General features: G+C 45.8%; 1 protein-coding gene across 1 annotated transcript in view; it reads left to right on the top strand.

The window, feature by feature from the left end:
• Nucleotides 1–16,364, top strand: part of RAB31 (RAB31, member RAS oncogene family) — a 165,174-nt gene that overhangs the window by 105,354 nt on the left and 43,456 nt on the right. The window contains exons 4-5 of the mRNA XM_029065627.2: nt 14,120–14,191; nt 16,148–16,254. Coding sequence (XP_028921460.1) covers nt 14,120–14,191; nt 16,148–16,254 — 179 coding nt within the window. The remainder of the gene's footprint in view (nt 1–14,119; nt 14,192–16,147; nt 16,255–16,364) is intronic.

The following is a 16,364-nucleotide window of genomic DNA, read 5'->3' as shown; positions in this document are numbered from 1 at the left end:
TACTGCTATGTGACCTTGGGTAAGTCACTTAACTTCTCTGTGCCTCAATTACCTCATCTGTAAAATCGGATTCAGTACCTGTTCTCTCTAAGTAGAAAGAGAACCTCATGTGGGACCTGATTATCTAGTATCTATCCCACTTAGTACAGTACTTGGCACCCAATAAGTGCTTAACTGGTATTATTATTATTATTATTTTCTTCCATTTGCTCCTTGGTGCTGGCTGGGGAAGTCTGGTTCGTCTCCAAGGCAGGAAGGTCTGAGGAGAGGTGGGAGTGAATAGCTGCCCCCCAACTCCTCCCCCCGAGCCACACGGCACTTCTTCCCAAATGGTGTCAGGCAAGTTCAGGAGTGTGGATTTCAGACCAGCCAGCCTGAGGGAGCTTCCAGTTACAAGGCTTTGTCTGTGTTTCTTGGATTGCCTCCAGTTTTCTGTTGTGTCGACTCAAAGAATGTTGTGGGAAGGGTAATAAGCACCAGAGGAAACCTGAAAGCTGCATTTTGAGGCTGAAAATTTGTGCTGGTTTTTCCCACAGGAAACATCAACCTTTGTGGATACTGATTTGAGGGAGGGATCCATCCCCAATCAGTCCATGATATTTATTGAGCACTTACTGAGTGCAGAGCAGTATATGCTTGGGCCGGTACCACAGAGTAAGTAGACAAGGTGCTTGCCGTAAAGGAGCTTACAGTCTAGTGGAGGAAGCAGACAATAAAATAAATTATAGATAGGAGAAGACTATAGCGATAGTTACCCAAAAGCTGTGGGTTTGGGGATGGAGTGAGTCTCTAAGTGCTTAGGGAGTACAGACTTAAGTGCATAGATGGACGCTTGTTGGATATGAAGGGGGAGGAAGTTCCAGGCAAGAGGAAGGGTGTGAGCAAGGAGTAGATGGTGAGAAAGACTAGATTGAGGCACAGTAAATCGGTTGGCATTAGAGGAGTGGAGAGCGTGGGCTGAGTTGTAGAAGGAGATCAGTAAAGGGCCTCAACCTCCTGCTTCTTCTTTCTAAAGTTCCCTTATGCCAGCTCTATCTGGCCCCTCGCCTCTCCTCCCACCCCCTTGGCAGGCATCTCTGACGTGGAAATGGATGGTATTTAGGCATCAGTGGTGCTGAGCCTTCAAAGATATTTGAGTTTGCTGCAAAGGAGAGCTTCAGGGACAGACTTAATGACACAGCCCCAGTTTTTGCCATTCTTCTCATATTTCATTCCCATTCTGTTTCCCCAATTCATTCATTCAATCGTATTTATTGAGTGTTTACTGTGGGCAGACCACTGTACTAAGCACTTGGAATGTACAATTTGGCAACAGATAGAGACAATCCCTGCCCAACAACGGGCCCAGTGCAATCTTTTCCAATAGTTTGGCGCCTTCCTGGGGCTTTCTCTTGGTTAAGGGTCCAGGCCGCTCAATTGGCTCTAGATAGGTTAGATTCAGGATCCCCACAAGCTTAACAAGCCACGAGAAGCAGCGTGGCTCAGTGGAAAGAGCACGGGCTTTGGAGTCAGAGGTCATGAGTTTGAATCCCAGCTCTGCCACTTGTCAGCTGTGTGACTGTGGGCAAGTCACTTAACTTGTCTGGGCCTCAGTTACCTCATCTGTAAAATGAGGATGAAGACTGTGAGCCCCACGTGGGACAACCTGATTCCCCTGTGTCTACCCCAGCGCTTAGAACAGTGCTCGGCACATAGTAAGCGCTTAACAAATACCAACATTATTATTATTATTATTATTAACAAGCTTGACCTGGCCGGCCCATTCCGGCTTGGGGAATCACCTGTCCTGAGGCATGCTGCAATCAATCAATCAATCAATCGATTGTATTTATTGAGTGCTTACTACGTTCAGAGCACTGTATCAAGAACTTGGAAGAGTACAATACAATAAAATTAGCAGACATGATCCTTGCCCATAATGAGTTTATAGTCTAGAGGGGGAGACAGATAGTACTATAAATTAGTAATATGTTATGTATAATTTACCGATGAGTATATCAGTGCTGTGGTGTTCTAGGTGGGGCAAATATCAAATGCCCAAAGGTCACACATCCAAGTACATAGGCGATGTGGAAGGGAAAGCGAGCCAGGGAAAAGAGGGCTTAATTGGGGAAGGCCTCCTGGAGGAGATGTGACCTTAATAATGCTTGGTCAAATACAAACTATAGGGCACGCCTCGTGGCCTGAGCCTGGGCCTGGGAATCAGAGGACCTGGATTTTAATCCCAGCTCTGCCACTAGTCTGCTGTGTGACTTTAGGCAAGTCACTTCACTTCTGTGCCTCAGTTTCCTCATCTGTAAAATGGGGATTGGTAGTTTGAGCTCCACGTGGGACAGAGACTGTGTCCAACTCAATTTGCTTGTAAGAGCTTAACCAATACCAGAATTATTATTAATTATTATTAATTGAAGGTGGGGACAGTGGTGATCAGGCTTACATGGAGCGGGGAGGAGTTCCAGGCTAATGAGAGGATGTGGGAAAGGGGTTGTCCGTGAGATAGAGGAGATCGGGGCACAGTTAGTAAGCTGGTGCTAGAAGAGCAGCAATGTGCTGGCTGGGCTGTAGTAGGAGATCAGTGAGGTGAGGTACGATGGGGCGAGATGGTTGAGTGGTTTAAAGCTGATGCAGCCCCTAGAATTCCCAGTCAGGCGGTCAGAGGTGTGGGCGGAGGGTAGCTGCCCTCCATGGGGGATGTTTCCATCCCTTTGAACATGTACTCACCTTCATCCCCAAGTTTATCCCAAACAGCTTGCAACATTGTGTTGCTTACCCAATTAAGCTGATCCCAACTGTTAGCATACTGGTTCAAGCACTACCACATCAGTCTTCTTGCCGACCTCCCTGTCTCTGACCTATCCCCTCTCCAGTCCATTCTGTCAGGATCATTTTTCCAAAAAAAATTATTCTGTGCACATCTCCCCACCCTTCAAGTGTCTCCAGTGGTGGCTCACCCGCCTCCACACCAAGTAGAAACAATTTACCATCAGATTCAAGGGGTGACATTAGCTCTCTCCCCATTACTTATCCTCACTCCTCTCCTACACACTTTGCTCCTCTAAAAGCAATCTCCTCACTCTAATACAACTCCCTCACTCTCTTTTTCCATGCTGTTGAACCCTTGTTCACGCCCTCCCTCCTGTCTGGAGCTTCTCCACCCACCCCTCTACATAACTGACAGACCAGTACTCTCCCCATCTTCAAAGCCCTACAGAAATAGTATCTCCTCCAAGAAACCTTCCCAGATTAAACTCACTTTCCCCCCATCCTATATTCTCTCCCAACCACCTCTCTCGTGCAGTTAATTCCACTCTCAAACAGTTAGGAACTCTCTCCGCACCCCCAGAGCACATATGAACCTATCCTTGCATTTGTTTGCTTCTCTTTCCTGTTATTTATTTTAATGTCTGTTGTCCATGTTAGACTGTAAGCTCCGTGAGGACAAGGATCGTGTCTACCAAATGTACTGTAGCTTTCCAAGTGCTTAGTACAGTGTTGTGCACAAAGTAAACGCTTAGGGAAGCAGCGTGGCTCAGTGGAAAGAGCATGGGCTTTGGAGTCAGAGGTCATGAGTTCGAATCCCAGCTCTGCCACTTGTCAGCTGTGTGACTGTGGGCAAGTCACTTAACTTCTCTGGGCCTCAGTTACCTCATCTGTAAAATGGGGATTAAGATTGTGAGCCCCATGTGGGACAACCTGATTCCCCCGTGTCTCCCTCAGCGCTTAGAACAGTGCTCTGCACATAGTAAGCGCTTAACAAATACCAACATTATTAAACACACAGTTAATACCATCGATTGACTGCCCTGTAGACTGTAAGCTTCTTGTGGGCAGGGACTGTATCTACCACCTCTGTTGTACTCTCGTAAGTGCTTAGTACAGTGCTCTGCACACAATAAGTGCTCATTTACTGATTGATCATCGTTCCCAGAAGCAGACTGGAGAGAGGACTCGGTCTGCTCAGTGAAGGTGGGGACCTTGGGCAGTTGAGGTGAAGGGTTGAAGAGTAGGGAGGATGCGAGGGGAATCCTGGGGTTACCCTGGCTCGACTCTGAACTTCTGCATCGTGGGGCATTCAGATGCAGGAGGAAGCAGGGGAAATCCTAGCCCTCAGCCTCACACACTGGCAGCGAGGCAGGAATCTCTCTGGCTGCTGCTGCTGCTTTACGATGACCCAGTTTTGTTCAGGGCTCATTCTCCACCTTTCGCTCTCTGGATTTCTCTCAGCCAGTGATACCACCCACATCCTTTTGAGGAATCCAGTTATGTCTGATGGAAGGAAGACTATGATGGGGCTGAAAGAGGTGAGCTAGGGAATCAGTCCATTAACTTGCAAGGAGAGGAGGGAGACATGGTAGAGGCGGCTCTCTTCCTTAGGAATTGCAGCACCCCCCTCAGCTGATGAAGACAGTGACTTTGTAGTCAGGAGACAAGAGAGTGGCAGGATAAAGGTAGGAAAGGATTGTTCTCTTCAAGCCGTGAGCATGACAGATCAGAACCGTAGACTGAAGGTTGTTTGACTTAATGATTTCTCACTTTAATGAGAGCCGAATAGAATGCTATTCTGTAGTGATACAGAGCCTAGATTCAAGCCTATTTTAGACATTTCCCTATGGGTACAAACACTCCAGTTCTTCATCTAAGAGAAGGAAAGTGACAGGTTGCTTCGATCAGAATAACTGCCAAATATTATGGTTTCATAACCCTTTAAATTTCGAAGCCTCCGAAGCTGCCGGAGAACCCTCCCGGTGAACATGGGAGGCGATTTAGAGCTGACTGTTCAGGCAGTCGTCTTTATTGAGCACTTACCGTGTGCAGACCACTGTACTAGGTGCTTGGGAAAGTACAATATAGCAGAGTTGGAAGTCACATTCCCTGCCTACAAACTGTGAATTTTAAAAAACTTTGTTTCCTTCAGAGTTGGTTTCCTACCACTTTTTTACCTAGAGAGTAGATGAATGGAAAACTCAGTGTCTGCTGAATGACAGAGGAAAAGCACCCAGAAGAGAATTATCCATTCACACTCAGCAAGCTGGGAATGCTGGGAATGCCAGGAATTTCCTTTCCTGCCATTTCCTCCTGGGCCCGGAGTTGAATCTTTGGCAAGCCTTTTCTGGTTGCATGTCTGCCTTGCTTCTCTCCTCAGCCTGAATTAGAACTGATGTCTTGATCTCTGGATTGGCTTCACAGGACCAGTTAGGGATGGGAGAAGCATCGTGGCCTAGTGGAAAAAGTCTAGGCCTGGGAGTCAGAGGACCTGAGTTCTAATCCTGCTTGGCCACTCGTCTGCTGTTTGACCTTGGAGAAGTCACTTGACTTCTCTGTTCCTCAGTTATTTCATCTGTGAAATGGGGATTAAGACTGTGAGCCCATGTGGGTCGTGGACTGAGTCCAACTTCCTCCTCGACCTTTCAGCTGCCTTTGACACTGTCGACTATCCCTTTCTCCTCCAAACTTTATCTCACCTTGGCTTCACGGATCCATCCTCTCCTGGTTCTCCTCTTATCTTTCTGGCCCTTTTTTCTCGGTCTCCTTCACGGGCTCCTCCTCCCCATTCCATCCACTAACTGTAGGGGCTCTTTAAGGGTCAGTTCTTGGCCCTCTTCTGTTCTCCATCTATAGTCACTCCCTTGGTGAACTCATTCGCTCCCGCGGCTTCAACTATCATCACTACATAGATGACACCCAAATCTACATCTCCTCCCCTGTTCTCTCCTCTTCCCCCCAGGCTCGTATCTCCTCCTGCCTCCAGGACATCTCCACCTGGATGTCTGCCCACCACCTAAAACTCATTTTGTCTAAAACTGAGTTCCTTATCTTCCCTCCCAAACCATGTCCTCTCCCTGACTTCCCTGTCACTGTGGACGGCACGACCATCCTTCCCGTCTCCCAAGCCCGCAAACTTGGTGTCGTCCTTGACTCAGCTCTCTCATTCACCCCACACATCCAATCCGTCACCAACACCTGCTGGTCTCACCTTCACGATCGCCAAGATCCACCTTTTCCTCTCCATCCAAACTGCTATCGTGCTGGTACAAGCTCTCATAATATCCCCACTGGATTATTGTGTCAGCCTCCTCTGGGATCTCCCTTCCTCCTGTCTCTCCCCACTCCAGTCTATTCTTCATTCCGCTGCCCGGATCATCTTCCTACAGAAATGCTCTGGGCATGTCACTCTCCTCCTCAAAAACCTCCAGTGGTTGCCTATTAACCTTCACACGAAACAATAACTCCTCACTCTAGGCTTCAAGGCTCTCCATCACCTTGCCCCCTCTTACCTCACCTCCCTTCTCTCTTTCTACTGCCCACCCCATACACTCTGCTCCTCTGCCACTCACCTCCTCACCGCCCCCCATTCACCCCTTCCCGCCGTCGACCCCGGCCCATGCCCTACCACTGACCTGGAATGCCCTCCCTCCTCACATCTGCCAAACTAACTCTCTTTCCCTCTTCAAAGCCCTACTGAGAGCTCACCTCCTCCAAGAGGCCTTCCCAGACTCAGCCCCCCTTTCCCTCTGCTCCCCTTCCTCTCCCCTCCCCCTCCACTCTCTGCTCTTCCCCCTTCCCCTCCCCTCAGCACAGTGCTGATTTGTATATATTATTTATTACCCCATTTATTTTGTTAATGAGGTGTATATCTCCTTGATTCTGTTTATCTTGATAATGTTGTTTTTGTTTTTTTCTGTTTTGCTTTGCTGTCTCCCCATTTAAACTGTGAGCCCATCACTGGGCAGAGATTGTCTCTATCTGTTGCCGAATTGTACATTCCAAGCACTTAGTACAGTGCTCTGCACATAGTAAGCACTCAATAAATACTATTGAATAAATGAATGAACTTGATTAGTTGGAATCTAACCCAGTACTAAGTACAGTGCTTAGCACATTGTATAAGCCTAACAAATACCATAAAAAAAGAGGATGTCAAGATGAGGACAAGCCAAGCAAGTTTCTCCAGTCTAAGTATACTGAACCTCTGGGGATCGACTGTCCTCTGAAATAGCAAACACATGGCTGGTCTCTGGGAATTTCAAAATATGTCTCTTGGTTCATTCGAATTTGCCAGGCAGAATCCAGTGAGGGCTAGTCATTCCTTCTGAGCCTTCATTTATTAAACGCTCAAGGCTGCTCTCCAGATCTGCTTCTGAAGGCTAAGAATGTGGTTGGAAAGCCGAAACATTAGGGAGTGAGAGTTTAGAGAAGGGAATAAGAGCCCGGGGATGATGATGACGATGATGGCGATGATGTCATTCATCAAGGATGTTGGACAAGGCTCGGGCTTGAGATTTCAAGTCCAAGAACCTGCACCGGTGAACCGACTATAGCGCTAGAGGTTGGGTAGGGCCAATTGCACTCCCTCCTTCCTGTCAGTTGTGTTCCTCCTGGGGTACATTGTGCAATGAGTGAAGCAGTGGGATGGAGTGCAGCACATTGCCAAAGGCACACAAAGCGTTTTCCTTCAGGAGACGAGGAAATGGGCAATATGGTGCAACTCTCCTGTTTAGGAATAACTGCACTACGGGGAGAACATAAACACTTTTCCGGAAAGGGGCTACTCATGAGGATTTTCTGAGGGACTTCTGAGGGATCAAAGGATCTAGGCCTCTGACTTGTTTGGACCATGTGAGCAAATGAAGAAGAAATTGCAAAACTGACCACTTGTGTTAGTTCTGAAATATTTAAACACCTTCAAGGAGATATTTTTTGGTTCCTCCCACCACCACCCCAAAAGCACATGAACATGGAGTTTCTCCTTCTAAAAGTGCTCAGGTTTCTGTTTTTTCCTGTCCATCCTTTAGCAGATACATTATTTGTCTCTGGTCATAGTTTGGTCATTTTTTGACCAAACATTTTTTGTTTCTACAATCGTGAAGGATGGAAATTTTTTTTTTTTTGATTTTGTGTTTTTCAAAAATGGTTAATTTGTGGGTGTCTTTTTTGCCAGCAGATCATGAGGTTACTGTGGCTGAGCCTTTAACTCATAACTCATTAATATATAAAAAAAACCCTAGCAATGAAAATCTTAAATGGATCCCCAATCCAATTGTTTCTGGAGTAATTCCATTTGTAGGAAATGGAAAGCGGGGCATTATAAACAAAGTGGTTTTCAATAATTCATACGTTGCCCATCAGTGACCATTCACAGCTCTCGTGGTTGCAGTCTAGCTGGCTTTCTTTCGAAGATGCCCACTTTGGTCTGTGGTTCTTTGGTCTGAGTTCTCAAGAACAGTCACCTCCTGAAAGAATGAACTTCTCCATACTCCTCTGTTTCAGACCAAGGTGGAAATTTCAGCTGTGGAACACTGAACAAAGAATAGGCCACTGTGTGATTTAGTGAAAAAATCACAAACTTTTCACACAATCCCTGTGTGATTTAGTGTGATTTAGTAAAAAAAAAAATTTTTTATGGTATTTGTTAAGCGCTTATCATGAACAATATTTATGGAGTGCTTACAATGTACAGAGCATTGTTCTAAGCGCTTGGGAGAATACAATACGACAGAGTAGGCAGACACATTCCTTGACCAAAGAGAGCTTTCAGTTTGAGGAGGAGACTGCTGTCTCAAGCATTGCTCTTAATCCTGGGTTAGATACTAGTTGACAGGTTGGATGCGGACCCTGTCCCACGTGGGGCTCACAGACTAAGTTGGAGGGAGAAGGATTTAATCCCCATTTTACAGCTGAGGTAACTGAGGCACAGAGAAGTTAAGTGACTTTCCCAAGATCACATAGCAGGCAACTGGCAGAGCTGGGATTAAAACCCAAGTCCTTTGACTCTCAGGCCCATGCTCTTTCCACTAGGTCAAGCTGCTTCTCATTAAAATGAATGAAAAAATGGGGTACATAAAAAATTTCAGCTACTATATTTTTGTCTATTAAGTTCAGCCAGACCTTGGGCCCAATTATCCCTTGTTTATGAGAGTTGAGAGAAGCAGTGTGGCCTACTGGAAAGAACATGGGCCTGGGAATCAGAGGACCTGAGTTCTAGTCCCACCTCTGCCAGATGCCTGCTGTGTGTCCTTGGGCACTTCTCTGTGCCTCAGTTGCCTCATCTGTAAAATTGAGATTAAATTCTCCTCCTTCCGACTTTGACTGTGAGCCCATGTAGGACAGGGACTATGTCCAATATGTTTCTCTTGTATCTACCCAGTGCTTAGTACAAGATCTGGCACATAGTAGGACCTTACAAGTATTATTGACTTTCAAAATGGGGCATTTTGAGGCCTTATGCTCCTTACTTGGGGAAAGGCTACCTTCTTGTTGCTATCACCCACCCAGCCATTCCTGAGTCAGTCAGTAAATGGCCAAGAATCAAGTAACTTGGACTTCTGGAATTCAAAGTAGGTCACTCCACAGATTCATTTCTCTGGTTCCTCCCCTTCTCAGCGAAATAATTTGTAACACGTATTGGTGACAGAACAAATTCTGCTGCTCAGATTTTTCTAAAAAAACACCTTTCACTCCACTTCTCCCCACTTCTCAAGAAACTTTTCAACATTGGCACTCAGCCAGCACTCTCCATCCAACCTTACATCGCTGATTCCTTACTACAACCCTGCACAAACATTTTCCTCCTTCAGTGCCAACCTACTCACTGTACCTTGAGCTCATCTACCTCCATCACTGACCCCTTGCTCAGGCCCTCCCTCTGGCCTGGAACTCCCTCTCGCTTAATATTTGATAGACCCTTTCCCCACCTTCTAATTCTTATGAAAACCACATCTCCAACAGACCTTCCCCTACTAACCCCCCATTTCTCCTACTCCCTATCCCTTCTACATCATCCTTGCACTTGGATCTGTACCCTTTAAGTTCTTGATATTCACCCCACACTCAGACCCACAACACTTACCTGAATATCCATAATAATGAAGCAACATGGCCTAGTGGAAAAAAAGTCAGAGGACCTGGTTTCTAAACTTTCCTCTGCCAATTGCCTGCTGTGTTACCTTGGGAAAGTCACTTCACTTCTCTGTGCTCCTTAACTGCAAAATGGATATTAAATACCTGTTCTTACACCTATTTAGACTGTGTGCCCCATGTAGGACCTGATTAACTTGTACATACCCTAGTGCTTGTGGTACATAGTAAGCACTTAACAAATGCCACAATTATTATCACTTATCTTAATGCCTACCTCCCCCTCTATATTGAGAAATCCTTATGAGCAGGGACTGTGTCTATAAACTCTGTTTTATTATAATCCTCCAAGCATTTAGTACAGGGCTCTGTACACAGTGAGCACTCAATTGATTGATTAATATTGAATTTTTCCATTGCAGAATATTTTATTTCCCCACACTAGTTGAAAAAAGCATTTATTTCCTATGTAATGAAAATTAAGCCAAATTGTATTTCCATTACTCAAAAGATATTTTTTACTGGCAATGGATGTTTGTGAATTTACCAAAAACATACAGATATGATACATAAGTGCCATGGGGACATGTTGTAGTGTTCCTCAGAAAGGCAAGGCTCATTCTGAGGGGAGCTTAGGCCAGGGGTAGCACTGACTGGAAGGGAGGCATCCTGGGGAGCTGAAAGACCCATGTGTCCCTATCCTCCTCCAACCTGGCAGGCGGCCCTTGACTCCCGAAAGGAAAATGAAGTCCAAGGCAGGAGCAAAATTTCCAGATCCACATTTGTCTCTTCCATTAGTTGAGGCAGGCTGATTTAAAAAAAAAAAGTCTCTTCTAGTTATTCAATGACCTAGGTTCTGAGAAGCAGTGAGGCCTAGTGGAAAGATCACGGGCTTGAGAATCTGAGGACCTGGGTTCTTTAGTTCTGATGCTGCAACTTGCCTGCTGTGTGACCTTGGGCAAGTCCCCTAACTTTTTGTGCCTCAGTTTCCTCATCGGTAATATGACAGATGCTGCTGCTTCTCCCTCCCTGAGACCAGAGGCTCAAGCCAGCTGCCTGGGATGAAGTGGAATAGTTTATTATTGGGTCTTCTTGGAACTGTGGCAGCCACCGGAATCCCAAGGGCACAGCAAACAGGTTCCCCTGCCTCGATGGAGGGGAATGGTGAAGAATTTGGGCAAAAGTTGGTGCTTTGAACAGTCAATCAATAGTATTTACTGAATGCTTACTGTGTACAGTGCACTGTACTAAGTGCTTGAGAGAGTACGATACAACCAATCAATTGTATTTATATTAATGTCCTTCTTCCCCTCTAGATTGTAAGATCATTGTGGGCAGGGCACATGGCTTACCAACTCTGCTATAGTGTAGTCTCCCAAGCGCTCAGTACAGTTCTCTGCACACAGTAGACCCTTAGTACATATGATTGATTGATTGAATGCATACTCTATTCAGAGCACTGCACTTAAGGGCTTAGGTGGGTACAATATAACAGAGTTGGTAGAAACCTTCCCTGCTCACAAGGAGTTTACAGTGTAGAGGGGGAGACAGACATTAATACAAATAAATAAATTACATATATATATAAAAGTGCTGTGGGCAGGGTGAGTGGAAAATGCCCAAAGAATTTAACTCCAAGTGCAAAGACAATGAAGTCAATTAGACTGTAAGCCCATCAGAGGGCAGGGACTGTCTCTATCTGTTACCGATTTGTACATTCCAAGCGCTTAGTACAGTGATCTGCGCATAGTAAGCACTCAATAAATACTATTGAATGAATGAATGAAGAAGGAATAGTGCTTTGCACACAGTAAGTGCTCAATAAATACAATTGAATGAATGAATGAGAGGGATCTGGGGAAGGCCTCTTGGAGGAGATGAGACCTTAATAAAGCTTTGAAGGTTGGGAGAGTGGTGGTCTGTTCTATCTGGATGGGGAGGGAGTTCCAGGCCCAAGTGAGGATAATAATGTTGGTATTTGTTAAGCGCTTACTATGTGCAGAGCACTGTTTTAAGCACTGGGGTAGACACAGGGGAATCAGGTTGTCCCACGTGGGGCTCACAGTCTTAATCCCCATTTTACAGATGAGGTAACTGAGGCACAGAGAAGTTAAGTGACTTGCCATGTGGGAAAGGGGCCGAAGGCGAATCTCATGGAGCTCAAATACAAAAGCAATCCATCCTAACAGCAGCCTCTGCCACCGACTTGCAGTTTGATCTTAGAGAAGGCGCTTAATCTCTCGATTTCTCATCCTCCAACTGACGGATTATTACATCGACTGCCACTCCGGGGCTCAGTCAGGCGAATCTAGGACGGGGTTTAAAACCCCATCACATGGCAGAAGGCGGTATTCTAGAGAGGGTACTGAAGAGGCAAATCCCCGTGAATGCCAGCAGCCTGGAGTGAGAGTGAGGGATCCTATTATACCTTCCTCTGCTGACCCGTCTCCCCCCTTGCCGCACCCGGGATTGGCTGTCGGCCATCTGGTTTTCAAGCAGTTCCCTTTCTGATTCTGATTCAGAGCGGCCTGTCTACTGGCCCCCTCTGTGTTTGGGGGTTGAGGATCAAGAACGTATTAGTGACCTGAAGAGGGTCTTCCGGTTGGAGCCTGGTCCTTGTTGGCTGGCTCAGGGCTAGAGCGGGGTGGGTTCCGGTTGTAGGACATAAGAAGGACAATATCCCCACTCTGAGGGTTTCTAAAGGGGCAGTGACCACCCAGTAGTTAAGAAACTGATGGCAGGGCCGCAGCCTAAACCATCTTTGCCAGGGATGCCACCCAACAGAAGGAAGCTGTTACTGCCAGGGAAGGAGGGAGGATCAGTGGAGAGATTTTGCCTCCTGTTTTTCCTCTTCTTCCGAGGTAAAAATAGCTGCAGGCACTAGCATCCCAACCAAGTGGTCTATTCTGGGGTAGTTTGTGCTTCTGTTGCTCTTTCTCCAGTGATTCATATAGTGCAGTGCACCCAGTACAGTATCTACCATTACCGCCACCGTCGTTCAATCCTTAGGCCCCTCATTTGCCCAGCTTCTGGGGCACTTGCCCTGCTTGCCTCTCTCTCACTGCCTCAGAAAGCTGGTATAGTAGATGATTTGAATCAAGTGGATTCTTGCAGTGATCTCAAGGGCAGACAGACAGGGCCACCTTCAGCTCTTTTTCCAGCATTTGGGGCATTTCAGCACTAGAGTCCAAACAAACCCCCAGCAGATGTCCATGGTTGTTTTTTACTATGTGCCAAGCACTCTAAGTGCTGGAATGGGTACAAGATAATCAGTTTGGACACAGCCCCTGTCCCACAGGGGGCTCACAGTCTAGGTAGGAGGATGAGGTAGCAGAGACACTAAGTTAAAGAATTCTCCAAGGTCACAGAACAGACAAGTGATGGAACCGAGATTAGAACCCAAAGCCTCTGACTTCCAGACCTGTTCTCTTTCCACTAGGCCACATGGCTTCTCATCCTGGTCTCATCTGCTTCTCTTCAGATGGCTCATCTTGGTCTCACCTTTGATTTAACCCTATCTGAAACAATGAAGGAATGAGCCGTGGTATTAGAACTCCATTGTCGGGAATTATCTAGCTTGGAGAAGGGATAGGAAAAGATTTGAGCCTGGTGGAATTTCTCCACACTCAGTGCTCAGTGCAGACTTTGGGCCAAATGCCAATCTATATCATATTCTTGGACGCTTTGGTGCCGACTCATAATCAAAGGTGGGATCTCTATCGTCTGCTGTTTCAGGGAGTTGGTTGAAAACACAAACTAAACCAGTTTGGCAAGTGAAATGTTTCATCTGGATCTGTTTTTGCAAACTGAAATGTGGCCAGGCTTTCTCAAGGATATCAATAGGGGTTCAGTTTCATGGCGATCCGTAGAATCGAACCCTGATGCTTTTAAGAATCAATTTTTAATGAATCTGCAACTAGGCTGTTAACTAAGTGTTGGACTGTGGTTCTTTAGAAACGCAAAGCTTTGCAGTTAGCTGGGCAAACAAACCAAACTGTAGTTGCATGTATTTTAGAATGGCTAGGGTGTGATGTGTCTCTGGAGTGTACCTGTACATCTACGGGAAGCTTTCCTCGTTTCATAGCAATTCCCCAATTTAACTGCAGGAATCATAAATGGATTTTTTTTTTAAAGATTTTAAACAAATTCTAGGGGAAGCCTCTCCATTACAGGATAATATAGCCCCCTTGTGTTGGAGCTGTTTGTGATGACTAAAAACCAAATCCTTGACTTTGGCCTAAAACCATTTATTATTTTTAAACAGTTTCACTCGTTGGCACCCATGTACTACCGAGGATCAGCCGCAGCTGTTATAGTCTATGATATCACCAAGCAGGTAAGTCCACAGAGAACCGTGTTATTTGATTGTGAGCCTCCTGAGAAGCAGCATGGCCGGGAGCGTCAGAGGACTTGAATACTAATCCACACTCTGCTCATTGCTTGCTGCATGACCTTGGGCAAGTCATTTAGCTTCTCTGTGTCTCAGTTCTCCTGTTTATCCTCCTCCTGAGGCTGTGAGCCCCATGCGGAAAAGGCACTGTGTCCATCCTAATTAATTTGTATCTCCCCCAGCACTTAGAACAGTATTTGACACATAGTAAGCCTTTAACAAATTCCTTTTAAAAAGTGTCCAGTTTCCAACTGTGCTTTCTTTCCCACTGCTTAGTAAACTGCTCTGCACATGGTAAGTGCTTAATAAATACTTCTACTATTTTCACTACTCCCATGTGCTGGATATCACAGCCCAAATGACATTTGAGAGTTTCTGTCCTGGCGTCTCCACGTGGGATGGAAACATGGAAAGAGCAGGGGAAAGAGCTCCACCTTGGACCCTGGGGCTCCCACTTCAGTGTGGGATAATAATAACCATTGTAGCACTTGTTAAACGCTTACTGTGTGCCAGTCCCTGTCGCACACGGGGCTCCCAGTCTCAATCCACATTTTACAGATGAGGTAACTGAGGCCCAGAGAAATGAAGTGACTTGCCCAAGGTCACATAGCAGAGAAGTGGAAGAGTCAGAATTAGAATCCAAGACCTTCTGACTTCCAGGCCCATCCTCTATCCACTACGCTGTGCCACTTCTGAGATCAGATGGGGAATGGGGCAAGAGGAGTTTAAGGATCAAAAATCATCCAGGAATTGTATCATTGAAACGCAAGAGGAGTTTAAGGATCAAAAATCATCCAGGAATTGTATCATTGAAACGCTCCAAGCCGGGGGCAGGCCCTGTGTGCAGAATTCTGGAATTGATGTTTTCCAGTGGCGGGAACTTTACTGGATTAAGTAAGGGTCCACCCCACCTTGCTTGATGAATCATTTTCCCTCTTCCCCTTCTTGTCCCTTTTGTGTTAGTATATTTCCACCCTGAGATCGGAAGGGGAGTTTACTGGGGAACACCCATGTGTTGTCTGACAGTGGGCATGGTGTGACTCCAGAAGGCCTTTCATTCTCACAATTCCGAGATTTACCCGAGTGCTAATGTCAAAGAGCAAACCAGATATCAAACCGACACTCAAACTAGTCCATAAACTCCTTAAGAGTCTGAGCCCCCCTCCAAGTGTATCCGTGATTGGAAAATCCTAAGGGTAATGTTTTTTTTTCATGAAATCTGATCCATCAGGGATGCCACAGGTCCAGTAATGGATCATTGCAGTAGTTTGCTGAGTTATCTCTTTCTCCTCTGCCAGTTGGAATGATTTACTTTTAGCTCAGAAGAGACTGACTCAGTCCACAAATCCATTCTGGAAAGTGTCTACCAACTCCGTTATATTGCACTCTCCCCAGTGCTTAGTACAGGTCTCTGCACACAGTAAATCCTCAATAAATACCGTTGATTGATTAATTGATTGATTAGAATGTGCGCTCCTTGTGGGCAGGGATCATCTGTACCTACTCTTTTGTATAGTATTCTCCCAAGCGCTTAGTACAGTACTCTGCACACAGTAAGCGCTCAGTAAATACCAATAATTGAGAGTGGCAGACCTGCTGACTCCCACCCCTGTGCTGTCTTCAACTAAGATGAATAATAATCTTCAAGGAGAATGCTGCTAGCCATACATCTCCCTTTCCTCCAAGTTTCCATTTCAGCATATTAATAGGAATTGCTATATGCTAGCGTGACAGTGATCTTTTCAGTGTAGCTTCGGGGCTAAACTTCAGAAGGAAATGACATTATTCATGAACCTCAGAGGGGTCCTCTCCGCTAGATTTTAGCGAGCTGGATACCTAACTGTAATGTAATATACAGAAAGGCCATGTGAGTTATGGGTTTGTGTTGTGTTTTTGCTTTAGGATTCATTTCATACTTTGAAGAAATGGGTCAAGGAATTGAAAGAACATGGTCCAGAAAATATTGTAATGGCTATTGCTGGAAACAAGTGTGATCTCTCAGATATAAGGTAATGTATATACGTTTGTAGATGTACCCACATATGTTGTCTGGGTAGGGCTTTAGGGTAGAAGGCTGCTGGGATCCAGGACCTCCCAGAGGGATGGAAGAAGAATGGAG

This window comes from Ornithorhynchus anatinus, chromosome 5 (assembly GCF_004115215.2).
Source record: "Ornithorhynchus anatinus isolate Pmale09 chromosome 5, mOrnAna1.pri.v4, whole genome shotgun sequence".
In the NCBI taxonomy this organism is placed as follows: domain Eukaryota; kingdom Metazoa; phylum Chordata; class Mammalia; order Monotremata; family Ornithorhynchidae; genus Ornithorhynchus; species Ornithorhynchus anatinus.
Note: the sequence above shows the minus strand (reverse complement) of the source record. Positions and strands in the feature narration are given on the sequence as shown.